The following is a 24,814-nucleotide window of genomic DNA, read 5'->3' on the forward strand; positions in this document are numbered from 1 at the left end:
TAGGTCCTCTGTTAACAATTCTTTTAGCCCCAGTCCATGGTAAATGCTATTTCCCCAGTGTCTTGCTTCACCTGTTGTTAGGACTCACATGCTATTGTTACTTGGTTCCCAGCCTTGGACTTTTGGAGCAAAGATTGGTCCAAAAACTAGATGGGAATCTTTAGTACAAGGAGAATTGGCAAGCTTACACCATTTGAAATGATTAGAAATATATTTGGATTAATTTTACCAAAATAATTAATTTATATTTTGATATCTCTCTAATCATTGGCTTTAGTTGGTTATCAGTACATACTTAATGAATGGAGTTGAATTTCATTGCACTAATGATGCTGTGTCTTGTGTCCATCCTGTCTTTTTTACCTTTTTGCTATGGTTTGCTCCATGGTATAAATCTCTTAGAGAGGCATGCCTTCCTGGATCCATCTTTATTTATGAAGGTCATAATCTATATGATAATATGATTATAAATCAATAAAACTGAGTATTTATATGCATCTTAGGAATCATTCTCCTTATTTTATATTTGATTATATATATTTATATGATATATATTTATATAACTATATTTATATAATGTATGTAAATTTATATTTACATATATATGTGTGTGTATATATATTTTCTCATTTTATATATATCATGTAAAAGTGCCAGGCCTTCACAAATGAACTTTTTGTGTTCTGGAAACTTAAGGAGAGCCATCTGAAATTCATTACGTATTTACTCAGTGAAAATTCAGATAGCATAATGATAAAAGCAAATTATGAGTAAAAAAGGTTGAGATCCTTACATTTAGTAGCCCAGTTTCATAATATTTTTACTGGCTAAGCTTTCCAAATATGTTATTCTTTACATCTGATGACCTTCCAGTTTATTTTTTTCTACCGGGACTTCCTTCATCTATAAGGCAGTTCCAACTAGCACACCTTATAGAATCAGAATGGTGATTCCCAATGCCCTCAACTCCTTTCTGCTCATATTCCTTATCTTAGTGTTAGTCTAGACTTCAAGTTGGTTCTTTCTACAGCAAAGCCAATTCTCCTTTTCCTATCTTTCTATGTGCCCCCCCTTTCTTTCTACGTCTAACAGACCACTAACCAACATAGCTATTTGACTTTGAGCCAACGTCTCTACTTATAATTGGTTTAGAAATCTTATGTATTTTTCCTATGACACCTGAGTTCATAGGAACCTGGGCTGTCCAACTGTGACACTCTTAGCAAATCAATAGCTGAGGAAACAGACACTCCTAAATTGTAAATTATAAATATTACATCTTCTCTGATAATAAGGAGTCTCTGGAACACATTCTATCTTTTCTAAAATTTCTTTCTTAGGGCAAGATGCAGAACTAAATACAAAAATAAGGTCTAATGTTTATGATTAGCACTTTCACACATTATTTCTATTTCCTTATTTGATCTATATAACAATTCTATAAGGTAGGTAAGGCAGATGCTATTGTCATACACATAAGGAAATAAGACTGGGGAGGGGCAGAGGCAAGATTCAGACTCAAGTTAGCTGAGTCCACATCTTACGCATTTTCTGTCACACTGCCTTAGCTCCCATATGTGAAAGCTCTTCCACTAAATGGCTAAAACTATACAGATAGAAGAACTTTATAGAGTTCCCCTGTGCTATCATTCTTCCTTGTCTTTTCTTAGGGAAAATGAGCCCAAGAAAGTTTAGGGTTTGCACCAGGCCCGGCCCAAAACTAAGATCACAACCCCAGAATTTCTTGGGTTAATTCCAGAGGTCTTTCCTTTCCAGTGCACTGCCTTCATGTTTTCTGAATCTACATGATTATTTTCTTTATTTTTTCTTCAGCTATTAAAATAAATTATTGATTATAGTCCTGGCTTGGGAAATATAAGTATTCCCCCCTGTTTTTAGTATTTGTTAGTAATAAAATGAAGTCAGTTTTATCTGGCAAAACTTTTTCATAATGTAGAAACATTCTGGAATATTGTGAGAGTGGAAGAGAGGGACGTGACTGCTTTGTGTTGGGAGAGTGCAGGAGAGGAAGATTGGAGTTATTGCTTGCTCCCATTTCCTTCTTTTTTTAAAGATTTATTTATTTTAGAGAGCCGGGGGCGGGGGCAGAAGGAGAAAATCCTCAAGCAGACTCCCCGCTGAGCTTGAGGTGGGGCTCAATCCCAGGACCCCAAGACCATGCCCCAAACTGAAATCAAAAGAGTCTAATGCTTAATCAACTGAGCCACCATGCGCCCCACCCTGTTTCCTTCTTGATTACCCACATAGGTAATGTCCCAGGGACACTTTCCTCTCTAACTTGGGAGAATCTCTGATTGATTGTTTACACGGTATCTAGGGTTAGAAAAATAGTTAGGGTCAGACAAACAATTCAGGGATCAAATTTTTTTCTTCCTAAGGTATATAAATGTAAATAGTAACAGAAGCTGGGAAAACAAGGGTATTAATTACATAATGAGGAACAACAGTTCTCCTAGTACAATAGGCAACTTAGTTCAACATAGCAGTTGGCTCTTGTCTGATTCTGTATTAGAGACCGGATTTTTTACTTTTTCAACTGGTGCCTCTTTCCACCATAGTTATTCTTCTGACCCACTTGTGTAATTAGTTGGTTGGTCATATGACACAGAGACTTCTTGAAAATTGGGTTCATTTCTTGACTCCACACACTTGATCTTTACATATCTCCCTTTTCTAACCTAGTAACAGCAATTCTTCACACTATTCAAGTTTTGAGTGTTTTTATGAGCACTTCTATTTAAATACCATTCTATTACTTATCACTTTCTCTAGTCATAGAAAATCTTTTTAATTTTATTCACAAAGCATTCCCTCTTTCCTTCTCAAAATTTCTACCTAAAATGGATTTATATCTTGTCCCAGTGCAGCATCACTTAGTTGAAGCAATAAGCCATTTAAGATCCCTAGCGAAAAGAAGGGTCAACAAATTGGAAAGAAAACTAAGGAAATAAACTTTTAAATTTGAGCCATCTCAGGGATCTGATATGGTGGAGCTAAATATAAAAGAGGTCAAGATTGGGGCACCTGGGTGGCTTAGTCATTGGGCGTCTGCCTTTGGCTTGTGTCATGATCCTAGGGTCCTGGGATCGAGCCCTGCATGGGGCTCCCTGCTCGGCAGGAATCCTGCTTCTCCCTCTCCTACCCCCCCACCCCCGCTTGTGTTCCCTCTCTCACTGTGTCTCTCTCTGTCAAATAAATAAATAAAATCCTAAAAAAAAAGAGGTCAAGATTCTTGACTAGTCATCAATAAAGAGTTCTGAAACAGATCCTCAGGAGAGAGGAAGTGTGTCAATAGTCATTGGTTTAGCAATGAAGACAGTTTTTACATTCTTTTCTTCTTAACCGTTTTTGCTTACCCTGAATTGGAGAATAGAATAAAAAGGCTTACAACCCTGAAATAGACTACACTATTCATTTCTTACTTGACAATATGACCTGTCCCATTCTATCAGAAAAAAAAGATACTAAGTTCATTTGGCATATGTGGCCTTTGAGATATTATGTTGGTTGTTTTCCAGTATTTTATGCCCTTCTAGGTGTTACTAATTGGTTGTTTAATTTGTTATTGCATGTTCCCAGGTTAAACTAAGCTGTCTAATTGCCAAATCATGTTTCTCTTGTTTTAAAAATGGGCATGTTTTTCCCTTTTCCAGTCTCCAGGGATATTTTCCCACCATTTTAAGATAGTAAAAGGAGAGGGATATAGTTTAAAAGATTGGAAGGAAAGAGGATTGACAAGACTTTTTTTTTTCCTTTTGCAGTAGTCATATCATCTGTGTAACTTATTCTATTCCAATAGTCATAAATATTTGACTAATATCTTAATTCATTTTTCGGACTTCTTAAAGTTTAAATTTACTATCTCCCCCAAGAAAAAACTAGATTTCTCTTCAATAAGAATAAGTGGGATCATATCTATGCGTGATGAGGATGTTGCTCTCACAGGCTAGTTCAGTCTTCCTCAGCCATTACAGCACATGGCTTCTCCATCAAGGAGTTAGCACAAGGTAAGCCCCACGGCACTGCTTTGTCACCTCTTATTTGGCACTCTGCCTGGATGGTGATCTTTCAAAATTTTGAATTCTCACACTAAGAGAATGTTACATGATAGCTGTTACTGAAACAAACTGGAAGTCCAAATTAATGTAATTGGATTTGAAGGATTTGTTTCCCAGTAATAATTGAGCAATCTTCCTGTTCTGTTTTGGTTGGCTTACCTCAGTAAATTTCAATAGATTTCAAACTTGACATCATGGCCTATCACACTGCCCCTCTCCAGCCCTATAAAATGTATGGTAAGTCCTCTTTAGCTGTAAGTATAAAACTCAGAACAGTTTATCAATATCCTTTTTGTGACTACTAGGATATCTATAAACAGGAAGATTGTATTTTAATGAAGGGAGAGGAGAAAGGAAAGAACTCTTTGAAATCCAATTTAGCACATTGGCATAAATATTTTCAGATCATTTATTTAGGTAGTAGCTCATAGGTTAGTATTAAACTTCTTGGGCTTCTTTGTGATCAACAGAGCTTTCAGCTTTCCATGGTCAAGTGCTACATTTAATGCATGGCAATAATAAACTTATGCAAAATAAAAGGGAATTTCATGCTTGGGAGGAAAAGAATTTTATGCAATTTTATCCTTACCTTAAGAACTGACCATTAAAGTAATCTAAAATGCAAGGAGTTTTTTTTCCTATCTTTATTTTGGAAAATTGACATAAAAACCTTAAGATTTCCCATATAGCCTTTTAAAACTTTTTTGAGCCTACTCTATTGCTGCATGATAATCTTTTATTTCTGAAGAATTAGATGTTTCTCTCTCTAAAAGGGAAGGTAAAGCAAGAGCTGAATAATCCTTTACCTATAAAATATGCATATTTATGAAAAAAAGTGTATACATTTGAAAAATAGAACGTATTTTTATGCTCCTATTTGTTACTATGGCAACCACCACACTGCCTAGTATTTATGTTGTCTAAGATTCAGAGCACCTCTTCAAAAAAAATAAATATGCCAGAACCATGTACTGTATTTATTTTGAAGCTTAGAAAAATATTTATTCTAATGCATATTTTTTAAGAAAAATAGCAATAAATAATGTAAACTTCAGCCTGGTTTAAATGATACCTTTTCCAGTGTATGTTTTTAAAATCAAAATAATTACATTTTTTTCCTTGTTATAAAAATCAGAATAAAGAATAGAAATAATGAATTTTTTAAAAAGATTTTATTTATTTATTTGACAGAGAGAGCCAGAGAGCGCAAGCAGGGGGAATGGCAGAGGGAGAGAGAGTAGCAGGCTCCCCACCGAGCAGGGAGCCTGATGCTATGTTGGGCTCCATGCAGGGCTCCATCCCAGGCCCCTGGGATCATGACCTGAGCCGAAGGCAGATGCTTAACCAACTGAGCCACCCAAGAGCCCCTAGAACAATGAATTTTTAAAACTCATGAGTCGGGCCCTGGGTGGCTCAGTCATTAAGTGTCTGCCTTCGGCTCAGGTCATGATCCCAGGGTCCTGGGATCGAGCCCCACATTGGGCTCCCTGCTCAGCGGGAAGCCTGCTTCTCCCTCTCCCACTTCCCCTGCTTGTGTTCCCTCTCTCGCTGTGTCTCTCTCTCTGTCAAATAAATAAATAAAATCTTTAAAAAAAAAAAAACCTCATGAGTCAATCTTAAAAGGTAGTCTCTTGATTTTTCTTATTTTTATGACTTAATATTTTGATTCATAACAAATTTCTGAAAATATAAAACAAGAACACTTAGATATTTAATGTTAGCTACATAAATCAGAAAATATAAATGGTGTGCATTTCTGATTGCAGATGGTTCTTTGATATCTATGAATAAAAGATTTATATTTTGCATGTGAAATGAAAGGCATGATTGTTATTATTTTTCTTAGTTTATTTAAATTATTTTCTGATGTGTGATACATAAATATAATTTCTTAATGTTAAACATCAGAATGGAAGTTATGAAGCATAAATCAGACATGTTTCATGTCACGTATTACCTGTTAAGAAAAACTGCAATACAACATTTAAGTACAACAGAATAGTGAGCATATTGTCTCTGATACTTGTAAACAGGATGGATCTGCAGTTTCACAGTTTATGTTGACAGTATCTTTGTGGGAAATGTAATTATCAAATGAATTATAACATGTCCTATTATTAAGATTATTAATGGTAATTTTAATTGCCTTTTTCAAGATAATTGGATATGTTCTCATAAGTATATGGGAAAGGGGGTATTGGGCTAATTAGATATTTTGAACTCAGTTATCTTTAAAATATCTAGAAGTTTAACATATATATTTTATATTTTAGGAATTTCTTCTTTTAAATGAATGGTTTCTAACTAGAATTAAAAATAATTTATAGTCCATAAAAATCTCTCCGAATATCCCTTAATATTCCTCCTTGAGTATAAATATGATGAAAAATTTAAATAATGATAGTTTTAAAAATTAAATTTTCTCTACCAGTTAGAAAATAATTCTACAATTGGTCTGGTAAAGAGATAATATTTTATTCTAGTAATGGGTACTACTCTATGGGTGTTCATATGCTATTTTTTGGTAGCTTTAGAAATTGGTACATTTCTTTTTTTTTTTTAAGATTTTATTTATTTATTTGACAGAGAGAGACACAGCAAGAGAGGGAACACAAGCAGGGGTGGAAGAGGGAGAAGCAGGCTTCCCGCCGAGCAGGGAGCCCCATGCGGGGCTCGATCCCAGGATGCTGGGATCGTGACCTGAGCCGAAGGCAGATGCCCAGTGACTGACCCACTCAGGCACCCCAGAAATCGGTACATTTCTAAAAAGAAATCCCATTTGGAAATACACATCAACAGCCTTAAAATTGTTCATACACTTTGATCTGGGAATTTAACTTCTAAAACTTCTTTTAGTTAGGAAATTTTCTGTGGTATGGTCAAAGGTGCATGGGAACCACAGCTTTATTTGCAATAGGCAGCATTTGGAGCAACTAGCTAGGATATTTAAAAAATAATAAATAATTATGTTTTCAACAAGTATTTAATAACATAAAAATATTCTCATTCAGTAAACACAACTGTACATAAACTATATAATATGGTCACACTTTGTTTAAAGAAAAGGCTATAGAGTTGCCTGGGTGGCTTGGTCGATTAAGCATCTGCCTTCTGCTCAGGTCATGATCCCAGGGTCCAGGGATCGAGCCCTACATTGGTTTCCCTGCTTGGCGGGGAGCCTGCTTCTCCCTCTCCCTCTGCCTGCCAATCCCCCTGCTTGTGTGCTCACTCTCTCTCTCTCTATCAAATAAATAAATAAAATCTTTAAAAAAAATAAAAAAACAAAGAAAAGACTATATCTCAGGGCGCCTAGGTGGCTTAGTTGGTTAAGCGTCCAACTCTTCGTTTTGACTCAGGTCATGATCTCCTGGGTCATGAGATCCAGCCTCGTGTTGGGCTCCATGGTCAGCAGGGAGTTGGCTTAAAGATTCTCTTCCTCTGCCCCTCCCTGTGCTTGTGCTCACTCACATGCTCTCTCTCTCTCTCTCTCTCAAATAAACAAATAAATCTTAAAAAAAAGAGAAAAGATTGTATCTCTGTAAAATCATAGATGAAAGCCTGAAAACAAATACTCAAAAATTATAATAGTGGCTAACTCCAAGGGTAAGAGATTATAAGAGACTTTTCCTTTTTTAGACTTTTTTCTCTAATCTTAGTATGGGTATTTCAGTAATAACTGCAATTATCATCAAATTGTTTTTAATAGGACAAGTTAATTAAAATTGTGTTTATATTCATTAATGAAAATTTAGCTAATGGAGAAGTAATGTTGTCTTGTTCAACATTGAATTCATTGTCTATTTAAAGTCTGGGAATAGTGGGTACTTAATAAATATTTGATGGTTTGAACAGAATAATGATGGGATCAGGAATTAGCAAAGTGGTTTTAGGGAAAACACATATGGAGGACCACAAAGATGCCTTCTTTATGTTTAAGTAAACTTGATTTATCATAACAATGGGTGACAGGATAATAAAGTGATAAGAATATGCAAGAACTGTTCTGCAAACCATAGTTCTGGTAGCATAGAATAAGGCAAAACCTGGATGGCTGGATTTATCCTAGTACACTTAGTTTGTATAGTTGTATAATTATTGCTATTAGAACAAAACATTCCAGCAGGAAAAATAACTTACTTGAGAGTCTGGGACTCGAGTACTTAACCCTCCAACTTTTTTTTCCCAATTGAACAATTATTTTTATAAAACAAATTCTGATAAAACAGGGAATACTCTGAAATACAACTATTATAAAATTAGAAAAATAGACTTCCACAGTTAGCTATATTTCTATTGCTGAAAATTTCATTTTGAAAATAATAATTAGCAATCTAGGTGATTAATACATATTTTACATGTTTATACACTAAAAAGGTACATTTCATGAAGAAATCAAGTGTCTTCCTTCAGTGAATTGAATAATCAGCCTTTTGGACAAACTGTGGGAGATGAGCCTTTACAAAATGAGATCTCTGCAAAGGTAGCCTTCCACACGTCTCCTAATAAGATCATTATCTTGACAGTATTTTAATATACCTGAGGGCAACCTGAGAGCAACCACAAGGTATAGTGGCTTCCACTGTGGTACAGAGACATTGTTTCTGCACTGGGGAGAAGTTAATGGAAATTAAATCAAGGAGGCCAAATCAGGTGACAAGAAGTAAGGTAGTCCACTGCTAGAATGCTACAGTAGTCCTCAGTGGACAGATACAAGTTCTGACTAGGTGAAATATAGCCAAGAGCTCTACGTAAGGATTTCCAAATATGCATTGCTTGGGACTGGTCTTTGGAGGTTAAATCTGATGATTGGTTCATTAAATATGTACAAGCTATATGTGCTGGAAACTAGAGAACAATGACCTGAAGCCTTTTTTAAAATTAAGGCTTTTTTAGAGCAGTTTAAGATTCATGGCAAAATTGAAGGAAAGGTATGGAGATTTCCCATAAAACCCCTACCCCCACACATACATAGTCACCCCCATTGTCAATATCCCCCACCAGAGGTATATTCGTTACAATTGATAAACCTACATTGACACATCATAATCAGCTGGAGTCCATAGTTTACATAGGGTTCACTCTTGGCATTGTGTATTCTAAGGGCTTGGACAAATGTATCCATCATTATGGTTTCATATAGGTTATTTTCACTATCATAAAAATCTTCTGTGCTCTATTTATTCCTACCTCCCCATACCCCTAACAACCATTGATCATTTTAATGGCTCCACAGTTTTGCCTTTTCCAGAATGTCATGTAGTTAGAATCATAGAGTACATAGACTTTCAGATTGGCCTCTTTCACTTAATAATAAGGTCCCTCCATGTCTTTTCATGACATAGTAGCTCATTTATTTTATTTAATTTTTATTACTTGTTTTTTAATTAAATTTTTTTAATTTTTTAATTTAAATTCAATTAGTTAATATATAGTATATTATTAGTTTCAGAGGTAGCATTTAGTGATTCATCAGTTGCATATAACACCCAGTGCTCATTATATCATTTCATAGTTTTTCATTTATCCACTGAATTCAGAACATCTTAGTTGTTTTCAAAATTTAGCAATTATGAGTAAAGCTGCTATCAACATCCATGTGCAGGTTTTTTGTGTGGACATAAGTTTTCAAATCCTTTAATAGATACCAAGAAGCACAATTGCTGAATCATGTGGTAAAAGTATGTTTCCTTTTCTAAGAAACCACCAAACTGTCTTCCAAAGTGGCTGTATCATTTTTGCATTCTCACCAGCAATGTATGAGAGTTCCTGTTCCTCCATGTTCTTGTCAGTATTCGGTGTTGTCAGTGTTGTGGATTTTGGTCATTCTACTAGGTGCGTAGAGGTACCTCGGTGTTGGTGTAGTTTGCATTTCCCTGATGTCATATGATGTGGAGCATCTTTTCATATGCTTATTTGCCATCTGTATATCTTATTTGGTCAGGTTCAAAGTCTTGGACCCCTTTTAATCAGGTTGTTTGTTTTCTTATTACTTGAGTTTTAAAGGTGATTTTTATATTTTGGATAACAGTCCTTTATCAGATATACCTTTTGTAAATATTCTCTCCCAATTTGTGGCTTGTCTTCTCATTCTCTTGATGCTGTCTTTCAGTGAGCAGAAGTTTTACTTTTTTTTAAGATTTTATTTTTAGGGGTGTCTGGGTGGCTCAGTTGTTAAGTGTCTGCCTTTGGCTCAGGTCATGATCTCAGGGTCCTGGGATGGAGCCCTGCATAGGGTTCTCTGCTCAGCGGGGAGTCTGCTTCTCCCTCTCCCACTCCCCCTGCTTGTGTTCCCTCTCTCGCTGTGTCTCTCTCTGTCAAATAAATAAATAAAATCTTAAAAAAAAAAGATTTTATTTTTAAGTAACCTCTACACCTAACATGGGGCTTGAACTCACGACCCTGAGATCAAGAGTCTCATGTTCTACCAAATGAGCCAGCCAGGTGTCCCAGAAATTTTTTATTTTAATGAGGTAGTCTATTCTGTTATTTCTTTCATAGATTGTGCCTTTGGTGCTATAGCTAAAAAGTCATTGCCATACCCAAAGTCATCTATGTTTTCCCCTATTTCATATTCTAGGAGTTTTATAGTTTTGTTTTACATTTAGTTTGATTCATTTTGAGCTAATTTTTGTGAAGGATATGAGGTCTGTGTTTAGATTCTTTTTTTGTTTTGTTTTCAAGTGCATGTCCAGTTGCTCTAGTACTACTTGTTGAAAAGATTATCTTTATCCCATTGTATTGACTTTGCTCCTTTGTCAAAGATAAGTGTGGGTCTATTCTTATGTGGATGTATTTCTGGGCTTTTTAGGTATTTCTCATATAGATCTTGTACATACTTTATTAGATTTATACTTCAATATTTCATTTTTTTATGATGTTATGTTAATCACCATACATTACATCATTAGTTTTTGATGTAGTGTTCCATGATTCATTGTTTGCGTATAACACCCAGTGCACCATGCAGTATGCGCCCTCCTTAATACCCATCACCAAGCTAACCCATCCCCCTCCCCCCTCCTCTCTAGAACTCTCAGTTTGTTTCTCAGTGTCCATAATCTCTCATGGATCGTCACCCCCTCCAATTTCGCCCCCTTCATTTTTCCCTTCCTGCTATCTTCTTTTTTTTTAACATATAATGTATTATTTGTTTCAGAGTTCAATATTTCATTTCTGAATGCTAATGTAAGTAGTAATTTTTTTTTAAATTCAAGTATAATTAATATACAGTTAGATTAGTTTCAGGTTTACATTATAATGATTTAACAATTGTATATATTTCTCAGTGCTCATCAAGTTAAGTGTACTCTTAATCCCCTTCATTTCTTTCACCTATACTTCCACCTACCTCACTCTGGCAACCAACAGTTTGTTCTCTGTATTTAAGAGTCTGTATTTTTGTTTGTCTCTTTTTCCTTTGTTCATTTGTTTTGTTTCTTTTTTTTTTCTTTTAAGTACTCTCTATGCTCAACATGGGGTTTGAACTCATGACCCCGAGATCAAGAGTCACATGCTCCACTGACTGAGCCATCCAGGCCTCCCTGTTTTCTTAAATTCCATATACGAGTGAAATCATATGTTCTTCTTTCTCTGACTGACTTATTTCACTTAGCATTAATATCCTCTAGGTCCATCCATGTTGTTGCAAATGGCAAGGTTTCATTCATTTTTATGGCTAATATTCCATTCCATATTTTAATCCATTAATCTATGGGTAGATTTTTATCCATTCATCTATGGATGGACACTTGGGTTACTTCCATACTTTGGCTATTGTAAATAATGCTGTAATAAACACAGGGCTTCCATTTTTTCTTTTCAAATTAGTGTCTTCTTTGAGTAAATACCCAATAGTGGAATTACCAGATATGAAGCCTTTTAAGATGATGGTATTTCCATACTTCTTGTCTTCTTGCTTTATAACTTTCTGCCACATGAGTGCTTTCCTTTATTCCTTCTATCTCCAGCCCACTAGAAGGCACCATATAATGTGAGTTTGAATATTCAATTCTGCTATACAAGATAAGAAAACAAATGGGATGATGACACTCATAAGAAATGTTGAGCATCTGGGTGGCTCAGTCGGTTAATCATCTGCTTTCAGCTCAGGTCATGATCCCAGGGTCCAGGGATGGAGCCCCACATCAGGCTCTTCTCAGCAGGGAGTCTGCTTCTCCTTTCCCTCTGCCCCTCCCCCTCACGCACACATGCTCTTTTTCACTCTCTCTCAAATAAGTAAATAAAATCTTTAAAAAAAACCACTTTGGTTTGTATTTCTAACAGATAATATATTTTTTAAATCACAAGCATAAAATGGTTATTTGCCATTTTTGTAAAGATTTTATGTATGTATGTATGTATGTAGAGGAAGGGCGAGAGAGCACAAGCAGAGCCTGACATGGGCTCAGTCCCACAACCCTGAGATCACGACCCCAGCTGTAATCAAGAGTCAGATGCCTAATCAACAGAGCCACCCAGGCACCCCTATTTGCCATAATACCATTACCCATAATACCCAAAATTGAGTGTTGTACCCAATAGCAAATAACTTCTGAAGACAAATATGCCCAATTAATTTTTAACAGATAATATATATAACAATACCATTTATTCATAACCAACAAAATAATTTCCTTAGTATCTATAATACCCAGTTTGTGTTCAAATGTCAACAATTGCCTCAAAAATTTGTCTTATTAAAGTTAGTTTGTTCGGGACACCTGGGTGGCTCAGTCATTAAGCGTCTGCCTTTGGCTCAGGTCATGATCCCAGAATCCTGGGATCGAGCCCCGCATTGGGCTCCCTGCTCCACGGGAAGACTGCTTCTCCCTCTCCCACTCCCCCTGTTTGTGTTCCCCCTCTCACTGTCTCTCTCTCTATCAATAAATAAAATCTAAAAAAAAAAAAGTTCAAATTGGAATCTAAATAAGGTTTAAGAATTGTGTTTGGTTGATATAATTCTTAGTCTCTCTTCACTTGTAACATTTCTCCATCTTTATTTTCAGTGTCATGTCATTTAACACGTTTTTCTACATACAGTATTTCTCACAAACTAGAAGTTAGATCTAGAGACCTGGGTACATTTTTGGGTAGGGGATGACATGGCACTTATGCATGTGCGTGCTCACATCTTTTTTCTCATAGTTTAGTTTTAAAGTACAGCTGTTTCTTTTTTTTTTTTAAGATTTTATTTATTTGAGAGAACGAGAGCTCAGGAGCAGTGTGAGGGACAGAGAGAGAAGCAGACTCCCACTGTGCAGGGAGCCCAGTGCAGGACTCGATCCCAGGACTCTGGGATCATGACCTGAGCTGAAGGCAGACACTTAACCAACTGAGCCACCCAGGCGCCCCTCTCCATAAACTTTTATTTCCACTGCATTTCTTCTACAGAATTTTATCTTTTATGCTTGAAAGTCTTTTTTAGGCTTTCTTTAAGAAACCATATATATGGAAGGCAATGATCTGGACATTGATTTGCTTATAACTATCCACACTTACTTGCCCCTTGGAAAGCCCCATGTACTGTTTTATTATTGGTAGTTAGTACCCCAACTTGAAGTCCATTAGACCTTTTCTCTTCTGTAGCTGACACATTTTACCTACTATGTGTGAGCACATCAACTTTATGAAGTGGCTACTATTCTCAACCCTTTCTTACAAATGAAGAAACTGATGCAGAAAGATGTTACGTGACTTGTCCAAAGTGTCACAGCTAGTAAGTGGGCAGTGGGGATGTAATTCCAGACACTTTGGCTCCAGAGTCCAGGCCTCTAACCACTGTGTGCTTGAATGCCTTTTTTAAAAAAAAGGTGGAAGAGCAGATCTAGAGGTGGGGATGAGTGAGAGCTTCTATTCATGTAAAATGATTAAGAGATGGAAAGTAAAAAAAATAGTGGTTTTTAGTGTGTCAGTAAATAAACTATGCATGTGTTAATAAAACATAAGGCAGTGCCTTTACCTGTACTTCGCTAAAATACCATAGTAATGTCAGTCAAATTAAAATTAACACATTTTTATTTCTTTAATTTCTAATTAACAATTAGTTTTCATTTAATTAGTAATGTGCATGAATGTTATCTGCAAACTTATTCTATTCTGCATATTCTACTTAACCTGTTATATGTTCTGCTTTTAGTGAGGATAACACTGTTTTTATCGTAACATTATAGAAGAAATATTGCATTTAATAGTGGTAATGATTTCACACTTATATAATTCATTCCACTGAAAGGCCTCCTGAAACTCTTTTACATGGAAAGTAAAACTATACCATCACTCAAATGATTGCTTCTTTTAGTGAAGATTAGGACTGTAATCGTGCATAAGTAAAAAGTAAAAGTATTTCTATATTTCAAGAGTTATAGTTTGATGCAAATTTTCTTAGTTTTTAATAATCGGACTATATAATAAACACACCAGGGCAGTCAAATGATTTCATTCTGCAAGGTGATTTACTTTGTAATCATACAATTTTGCCTTGCTATACACAGCTAGAGTTTTTCACTTATAAGCATTCCTCAATTAAGAAGACTCAACCTATGAAGAAACTGAACAAGCAGTGGTTGTTATAGAAGCCTGAGAGAAACTTGTTCCTCCTGCTGGGAGAAGCTTAAAGGGAGAGGGACAGTGTGAAGGCCAACAGCCCTTTGGTCTTCAGTTGGAATATGAGAGGAGTGCTGGGCAGAGAATAGCACCTTTCCTTATTAAAGTATGGAGAAACAGATACCTTTTCTTATATTGATATAGATTTGGATTCACCTAACACTTCATGAATGTCTACCATATGCCAAGCACCGTGCCGGAGGCTTTCATGTTCACCATTTTATTTATTTAATCCTTATAACCATGTAGATAACCAGTTTTGCCAATGGGAGGATTAAAGCTCAGAAAGGCTATAATACTCATGGTCCCATAGCTAGAAAGTGGGAGACAAAGACATGATCTTATGTATTACAGGTATGTATTTTTCCATAATACCTGTGAGTTTAAATTATATTATAGTTCTTTCATTCTTCCATACGCTTAATTAACAATAATCTAGCAACTTGCTAACTAGCTAACTTGCTTTTCTGGAAAGCAGTTTAGTTCAAGGAATATCAGGAGTTTCGGGATGAGATTCAACTGCAGACAACAAAGACCCTCTTTCAAGTCTTTGCCAAGATTTTATCACCTCAATGAGGCCTATGCTGACAAACCTATTTAAAATTGCATTCCTGGGGCCCCTGGGTGGCTCAGTCAGTTAAACGTCAGACTCTTGGTTTCAGCTCAGGTCATGATCTCAGGATTGGGGGGATCGAGCCCCGCATCTGCTTGTCCCTCTCCCTCTGCTCTTCTCTCTCTCTCTCTCTCTCTCTTTCTCTCAAAAAAAAAAAAAAAAAAAAGTAATCTCTACACCCAACATGAAGCTCAAACTCACAAATCAAGAATGGCATGCTCTACCGGCTGAGCCAGCCAGGTGCCCCAGGATTATACTGTTCAAAGATTTAGATTCATACTTTTGTTTTCCTTTAGGCTTTCATCCCTGTTTTGTTTTGTTTTTTAATCATGAGATCTCACATTTAGCAACTGCTGCATAGTCTAGAACATGATGAGAAATAAATTGTGATTAATGCCCACCCTCAATTTATAACCCTGGAGAGTTTTATCTTTAAATTAAATAACATTCTTCCTCATTTTTAGCTGAAAATGGCAAAAAGAGAAACAGATGATCACAGAGCATCACTTTCTCAGTGTTCTTTATCACCCTTGACTAATGCCATGGAGGTATCCCAGCAGAGCAACGCTGAAGGCACCTTCAGTGGAAATACCATTCACCCAACTTATAAATGTATTTCAAAAGATTTACCAAGGTAAGAATATTACTTCAGCAGCTTAAACTGAATCCTGAAGGAGATAAAGTGCTTACACAAAGTTGTCTATGTAAATGCTCAATATTTTGTGGAGATGATGTCAATAATAACTTGGAGATATGATGGGCTATGAAGGTTGTTGTCTGGATTAGAGCCCTTCAATTTCTTTTATTCTATGGGAAGAAAAAAGGTAGATGAGGCAATAAACAGAAATTATCCCTGGAGTTTGACTTGGACAGTAGCATAATGATAAAAATGATAATGGCAGGGCAGATAATATTTGCTCTATGCCAGTCACCATGCTAAGCACTTAACCTGCATTGTTATCAATTTAGTTCTCCAAACAACCTTGGGGGGAATATAAGCCAGGTAGTATTTAAACATTTACATTTTACCAAGGAAGAAACAAAGACCTAGATAGGTCAATTAACTTGACCAAGATTACAGAGCTTGTAGGTAGAGAACGTACGGTTTGAACCCATGTGGATCTAACTCCACAGCCAGAACTTTAAACTGCTATATCATACCACACTTCTCAGAAATGCAAAGCAGAGGAGACAGAGGTATTTTTCCTGTGTTTTTTTCTCCATTAGAAAGTGAAAGGATGAAAAAGTATCTGCCAGGTGTGTGTGTGTGTGTGTGTGTGTGTGTGTGTGTGTGTGCGTGTATGTGTGTGTGTGTGTATGTGTGTGTGCGTGTGTGTGTGTGTTAAGATTTATTTATTTATTTTAGAGAGAGCACACCAGGAGGGGGTGGAGGAGGTGGGGGAGGGCCTGAGGGAAAGGGAAAGAATCCCAAGCAGGCTCCATGCCCAGCACAGAGCCTGATGCAGGGCTCAGTCTCACAACCCTGAGATCATGACCTGAGCCGAAACCAAGAGTTGGACGCTTAACCAACTGTGGTGCCACCTGGGCGCCCCTATCAGGTTTTGATAAACTATAGGATGGCTAAATGTGATGTCATAGTCTTAATGTTAAATAGAAAACATATACTATAAGAGCATTAAAGAAAATATTAATAAATTAAGAATTATGTTAATCTCCTATAAAAATGCCAGGTTACATTTATATCTTGAAACAGTTTGTTTTTTGTTTGTTGGTAAATTTAGGTGAAAGTGAAATTTAGCTAATTTTTGTTTTGCTTTATTCCTCTGACCTCTGAGTCCATATTAGCAGTGTCTGAGGTTATTTATCCAGTGTACTAGCTATATGCCTAGATAATTTTTTAGAACATCATTACCCAGTATAGTTATACTGTAGAGATGTACGTTGTTCATGAAAGTGTTCTTTCCAATAAGACAATGGAAAACAATTTCTAAATAAGATTTTAAGTATTCCTTTCTACAAATGCCATTGCTAATATAATGTGTATTTACACATTTTTATTCCCTTTAGAATTTGTTTTTATCAACTTTCCTTTTTAAAATAGTGCTTTTTATTCCAACTATCTTTTGTGTATTTTTAGATTTTTTTTTGTTAGAGTTAACTATAATTTCATTTATATAGTTTCTGCTTCTCATTTTCTTTCTTTGATTCTGATTCTTTTTAACTTTGGCCTTATTTGTCCTTTTTTTAATGTCAGTCTTTCTTTTCATGTGACACCTTCCTATCATCTGTTTTTTTATAGTTTATTTCAATGTGCTACTCATATTTCTTTGTCTGAATCCTGACTTCTTTTTTGCCACTATTACCTGTTACCATCAACTTTGATTATAATGCACCTGGAAAATAAAGTAAACATTTTCTTGGTAATTGAATGGAAAGTCAAAAAGATAATGCCCAGAGATCTTTAACTTTCATGAAAAAGAAAATGATGAGTTTCAACCTGAAAGGGGTCAGGTTCATAAAGGCTAATGGTAATCTAAGATCCGTTGGCATTAATAGGATTATCAGAGAGAGGCAATTTTCTCTATGAATAAAGACATTTTCCCCCTGATTGAGGTTAAAACTTTTCTTGTCTCATTCTTGTTTTCCTTGCCACCTTTCTTCCAACGTTTGTGTGATCTTTTTATGAGAAATAATTATTAAAATATAGTCAATTTGTTTTTCCTTTACTTATATCACAAGAGATTATGTTTCTTTTCACTAAACACACTGTACGTTTTACAAAATATGCCCACATGTATTAAATCCATTCATTGCAAGCCATACAGTGACTGGTCACTTTATTCTCATGTTATTACCCAGTGCTATTAATTTATTCTATATTGTATTCACATTATCGACTCTTCTCTCTTGTGTTCTTTCAATCTTTTTCCTTTGTCACTCTCTTGTATTTGTTTGTAATAGAGTGAAAACTGCTGTGCCAGGTTCCTTCCTCCAGCAAGAAAACTAATCACCAACAGTGTAAATGAGTTCAACATATTGTGCCAAAGAAGGTCTGATCCTCCCATTTTATGACTTACCACTAGGAGGTCAGATGACTGGAAATATCTAGCCTAATTCCTATGGCTACTTCCAGGAAAGCAGCAGAATAAGAAACTTTTCCTACCTAGCTATGGTCTGATGTATTCCCAGGTGACCTGGAACAGGGCACCAGCCTTTGAGACATGGATGGCAGGATTAATTATTTATTGATAACAGGTATCTATGGACAGTTCTGTCATATTTATAGAAGGTATTTCCAAATGCTGAGTAGAAGATTTCTAAATTACAATTGCATTTTAAAATTAAGAGAATGTTGTAAAAATTAGTATCTCTTTCTACCCCACACATAAAGTATTTTAATGATTTTTAGCTGATGATCATCAAAGGATGGAATTTCATGATTTTTACAATAGAAAGTTACAGTATTTTTAAATCCTGCTTGCAGCTGAGTGTGTTGCCAGTTCTTTTAGTTCCCTGTGGGAGAAATTATTTTTAGTACACTAAATAAGGACTTAAATCAGTTTTAAAAGTGAATTACCAATAATTTTTTGTTATATATTATATGGGTTGCTTTTTCACAGACAAATCTTGCTTTCAAGGAACCTAATAGGACCTAAACCATTAATTCACTTTTTTATGTCATTTTAGTTATCTTGGATATTTTTTGCTTCTTTTTTTGAGGTAATCTCTGTGCCTACCATGGGATTGAACTCACGAGCCTGAGATCAAGTGTCTCATGCTTTACTGACTGAGCCAGCCAGGTGCCCTAGACCTTGGCTATTTTTACATGGAATGAATCTTAGATTCTTTTTTAAACATAAAAATTTGGTCACATTTCCTTTTCCAGGGACAGTTTAAGTTTAGCAATTTCATCATTCCAAAGACGAGCAGTCCATTCCCAGCCTGGAGTGGGCAGCCGAAGGGAGTGAGGGAAGACGGCAGCAGTGAAGGAAGCAAGGAAACACCTTCAGTGCTCTACCTTCATTACCAACAAATTACCCTTGGCGTAGTTCACAACTTTTTTCAAAATTTTTTTTCAAAAACAAAATCTCTACAGATCTAAAGATTAATGTATTATTTCCTTTTAAAATGTTAAAAGACTATATTGTTTCCTTTGGAAGATTTACATTTCCTCTGGAAACGTTGTATATGGTATCTGTAACCTCCTCCAGTTTTAGTTTTAAGATGTACCTTGTTTTTATTCCTTTGTATTCTGCATAAGCACAAATATTCTTTTCTTCCTTTGGGTGGGATGATCCTATACTCAAATGGGTCCTTTACCCAGAGAACTTGCTCTTCTTGTTTAGAATTTCCTTCTGTAAAAGTAAAAAAGTTCAATTTAACAAATGTTGAATGGCTCCTAGAGGGTATATATGTGGCTTGAACATAACACATTGTTTATTATTCAATCATCAAGTTCCAAGTAAAAATTTGACATAGTATGTGTTATAGAATAACTGGAAATTGCTCTGCAATTGGGATACCCTTACCTAAATTTCTAGGCCAAACTAGAGATATAATTTATTCTGCTATTGGAAATAAAATTTGGGGGGAATTGTTTGCTTTTAATAGTATCACTTCTGTTATTTACTTTCTATGATGTTTAAATCACATTTTATCTAGTAATTATAGAAAGTTATTTATATCTTTAGGTTATTCATTTCATCAAGTTGGAAAAAGGTTCTGATGAAGTTTAATGAAATTTTTGTGCTTTATGTACTCCAGAGATTTTATAGCAGGTTACATTCACCAAACATATGTGGGATTATTTCTTTCATCAGTTGCATTTCAGTATTTTAAGCTGGTGATTTATTATTGAATGTACTTAGGGTCATTTTCCCTTATGTTTACATTTTCTTATTTGTATTTATTCCAATTAGAGAGTTTAATTACCATTAAAATGGTAATAGGATAAAGATAAGTTTTACAAATGACAATATTAAAAAAACACACATAAATCTTCATGAAGGTTTAAATGCCATAAGAATATAAAGCAAGAAAGATATGCTTGTCAAATATACAGTATAAATAAATAATTTAGATGAAAATGGTTGACTACATTTAACAAAGAGACTACCAAGTAATGAGGGGCTAAAGAGTGGTTGTTAGATTTGATGTACTTCATTGTATATTGTAAGTAATTGCTATCCATAAAAAAATCTATGGCTTCTGTATAAGAAAAAGAGACATTTTGACAGCCAACACTGGTATGAAGCGACAGCAAGTACAAATCCTTGGCAACTGTCATTATTCTACTGTTGAATTCATATCTAAACTGTGTGGTGACTTAGACCTGCATGTTTGTTATTGAGCCATGATCTGTCAAAGTAGCCACACTTCCTACTTATGAATAGAATTATTAGCCACATGCAGATTTCTTCCATAGAAATCTAAATTCACCAAGCATGCTTTGTGTTTCAAAGAGCAGGGAAATAAAAACTCTGTCATTTTTATGCTTATGCTGAAGTTTCTGGTGAAATGTTCCTGATTAAGTCAAAGTAAAATGCTTAGAAAATACCATAGTAGTTTATACTTTAGCCCATTATAAAATTAGTAAAGATTTTGAATAAAACAAAAAGTAAAGCAAGTGTGATTCAAGAGCTGATTGTATGTTAGTCTACTATTAGCACAAATTAACAGAAAACTCAACTGAAAATGACTTTAAAAATGAAGAAAATGAGGAAGAATTCATTATCTTACATAACAGATGCAGGGCAATTCTAGGGTTAAATTCAGTGGTTCAGCAGTGTTTTCAAGGAGCCTAACTCTTTGGCTCCTTCCCTCTGCCATCCTCAGAATATTGGCTAGAATCCTTGGGTATGACTCCTCCTACTTGCAAGATGGCTCATTACATGTTTACTCAACAACGTCCAACTAAAGAAAATGGATATTTGATCACTTATCTCTCTCTCTCTTTTTTTAAGATTTTTTAAAAGTAATCTCTGTACCCAATATGGGGCTCTAACTCACAACCCCCATATCAAGAGTCGCATGCTCTAATGACTGAGCCAGTCAGGCCCTCCTATATTTCTTTTTATTAGGGCAAAAAAACCTTTCCCCAGACGACTTTGCCTTATGTCTCATTGGCCAAATTTGGATCACAAGCTGATTACTTAACCTGCAAGGGACAAAGGAAATATAATTACCACCATTGGTGTTAGACACTGAGGATTTACCCACTGGAGCTCATCAGGGGATACCTACCATGGGCATATAAAGAGGATGAATCCTCAAATATAACTGAGGCTTTTCTTTAAAGAAAAAATCAGTGGAAAAACTGTTGAATAAATAATATTACCTGACATAACTCTTGGCTTTGGCTTTATTATATTTTACTTCTAAAATTGTGTTTGTCGGTGGCATTTTTGTGACACATTTTGGTATGATGTCATAATTATCAAAGAATAAGTCCTGCATATCAATTACTGGTTGAGTTCTAGTAGAAGTATAAAAGATACAAAACAAAGACCTTACCCTTGCAGAGTGAGATGTAAAATCATGTGAAATTACATAGCAAATCACAAAGCAAACATTTCAATATGCAAACTAGTACATTAATTCATATAGGACCTGGGGGGGATGATTTAGAAATAAGGAATGATTAGGATTTAGTAGGCTGAACTCCTGTCATGTGTCTTGTCAGTTTGAGCAGCTTTGTTGAGGCCTCCTCTATTCCGCTAACCCCTGAATTTCTCCCTCATAGTAGCCAGGACTTTCCTTCACAGTACTAATCACAGTTAATAATTATAAGTTTATATGCGTGGCTATTTGTATAAGTTTCTCTCTTCCACTAGACAATTATTGTTATTATGCAAGGAGTTCTAGAAAATGTAACCACTGAGTTTAGATTAATATTTATTAAATACCTGCTTATGGAAAGATGTACAGTAATGGGTATAGATCAGCTGAATGAAACCCATTGGCAAATGACTGGTAAGAACTAATGAAGGCAATGTGGTGTAATTATAGCTGAAAGATATTACAGAGGAGCAATGAGCAGGACCAACTGGTAGAACTCCTTGAATAGGAGATTGACAAGTATGATTTTATTAGTTTTCCTCGAATTTCTATAAAAAGCCACTAAGACCCACTAATGCTATTAAAGCAGAGAAATGGGAAGAAAAATTGCTCTTGTCAAAACTAGAGTTATACCCTTAAATCTTATCATAGTCTTATAATTTTCTGTACTACTTTCTGAGCATATTTTCTTAGACTTTTGGACCTCAGATCTTTATTTAGTTGTCACTTGTGAAGTAAAAATTGTAAACCAGATTTAACAAAAATTACAAAAAGTAAAGCATAATTAAACAGTAGTCTAGACAATCAAGGGGGCTACAAATTCTACAATGTATAAGATCTATCCTTGACAGTCTTTTGGATTATGATAAAAAGCTGATAGGTAGATGAGGTATAGTAGTGTTTGAGAAAAGGATAAAAGCTTAATCTACTAATGTACCTTTGAGCTTTGTAGTTCTGTGACTTACCATATCCATTATATCATGTAAAGAAATTGTTTAAAAGATTCATTTACCAGGGCGCCTGGGTGGCTCAGTTGGTTAAGTGTCTGCCTTCAACTCAGGTTATGGTCTCGGGTTTCTGGAATCAAGCCCCGTATTGGGCTCCCCTGCTCAACGGGGCATCTGCTTCTCCCTCTCCCTCTGCCCCTCCCCGCTCTGTCCCCCACCTCTCTCTACCTTTCTCTCAAATAAATAAATAAAATCTTTAAAAAAAAGATTCATTTACCTAAAGTATTATAGTTTTTAATTAACTGATAGTTTTTATTCATACTGCTTTAAGGTTAAATTTTGACATGTTTTATTTCATCTTTAAGCACACATAAAATCCTTAAAAATATACATAGTTTGGGGTGCCTGAGTGGCCGGGTCGGTTAAGTGTCTGCCTTCGGCTTGGGTTGTGATCCAGGGGTCCTGGGATCGAGCCCCACATTGGGCTCCCTGCTTGGCAGGGAGTCTGCTTCTCCCTCTCCCCACTGCCTGCACTCTACCTACTGTGCTCTCTCTCTCTCTCTGTCAAATGAATGGGTGAAATCTTTAAAAGTATATATATATATTTATATTTATACATAGTTTAATATATGTAGACACATCTCATCACAAATTTTGTTCTTGAATAGTGTTTTCCGATAACTGAAAATAAACTAATTCAGAAGTAATGTTGCTGATGTTTAAAGGAAACATACAGGAACTTTTACATCCAAGTGAATATCTCCTCCTTTAAATACTCTCTTTAGGAAGTAATTTATTCTAATAAAAATGCCATTTCTCAAAGCATTTTTTTAGTTCCTCTTTGAATTTGTCATCAAAATCTGTGACATACTCTTTAAATATCCTCAGTACTGAATGATAACAAAATTCAATCTTAAGTACTTGTATTTAGATTTTCCAGAAAATTTACCTCAGATCAGAATCTAAATTTGGCATAAAAAATGGATAATGAAAACTGCATAATTATGGTAGGCAGAAACTTAATATGGCCCCCAAGATTCCCACTTCCTGGTGTATATGGCTGGTGTAATTCCCTCCTCTTGAGTGTGGGTAGGATTGTGAATATGATAGGATGTCACTCCCATAATGAGGTCACGTCATAAGGTACAAGAGATTTTTGCAGTTGTAGTTAAAGTATGTAATTAATTGTCTTTGAGTTAAATGGGAAATTATCCTAGTTGAATCAGATCAACTCTTAAATGAAAATTTAGAGGTCGGAAACAGAAAAATCAAAAAGGTGAGTTTCTTTTGGCCTCAAGGAAGATGATAGTCACTACAAATTCTACAGGAATAAGGAACTAAATTCTGGCAAAACCTGAATGGCCTTGGAAAAAAGATTGTGAGCATCAGATGAGGCTGTAGCCCCACTGACATCTTGATTTCAGTTTTATGAGATCCTGAGCAGAGGGTCCTGCTAAGTTTTCCCCAGACTCTTGACTCAGGGAGTTTGTGGTAATTTGTTGCCCAACAATAGGAAACTAATAGAGATAGATAGATGATAGATAGATAAACAGATATTTTTTAAGAAGTTATATTTTTGAAGTAGTGTGATTGATATTCTTGTACCAACCTAATATAGTATAATTTAGGTTTTAGGCTGGGAAAAAAAAATGCTTTTTACCAGTGGTAAAAGAGTAAATAATACAGTGATGAATTAGAATATTTGACAGAAATTGAGGCCTAGCATTTTAGATGGAGGACATAATCAATGAAGTATAGTGATTCCAGCTATCAAATCTACCAGGGCAAATGTGAATGCACAGGAAGCAAATGCATTTCTATATACAAGGGCAGCATAGAGGGGCACCTGGGTGGCTCAGTCGGTTAATCGTCTGCCCCCTGGCTCTGGTCATGATCCCAGGGACCTGGGATCGAGCCCAGCATTGGGCTCCCTGCTCAGCAGGGAACCTGCTTTTCCCTCTCCCTCTGCTGGCAGCTCCCCCCGCTTGTGCTCTCTCTGTGTCAAATCAATAAATAAAATCTTAAAAAAACAAAAACAAAACAAGGGTAGCATA

General features: G+C 35.6%; 1 protein-coding gene across 1 annotated transcript in view; it reads left to right on the forward strand.

Moving 5' to 3' along the window:
* The first annotated feature begins 15,785 nt into the window (after positions 1-15,785).
* DCDC1 (doublecortin domain containing 1) overlaps positions 15,786-24,814 on the forward strand; it is a 431,249-nt gene continuing 422,220 nt past the window's right edge. Inside the window, exon 1 of the mRNA XM_028087718.2 lies at positions 15,786-15,928. Within this exon, the coding sequence (XP_027943519.2) occupies positions 15,837-15,928 (92 nt within the window). The 5' untranslated portion in view covers positions 15,786-15,836. The remainder of the gene's footprint in view (positions 15,929-24,814) is intronic.

The sequence above is a fragment of the Eumetopias jubatus genome, unplaced genomic scaffold (genome assembly GCF_037043125.1).
Source record: "Eumetopias jubatus isolate StellerSeaLion01/CBP00866 unplaced genomic scaffold, mEumJub1_p1.0 scaffold_13, whole genome shotgun sequence".
Lineage (NCBI taxonomy): Eukaryota > Metazoa > Chordata > Mammalia > Carnivora > Otariidae > Eumetopias > Eumetopias jubatus.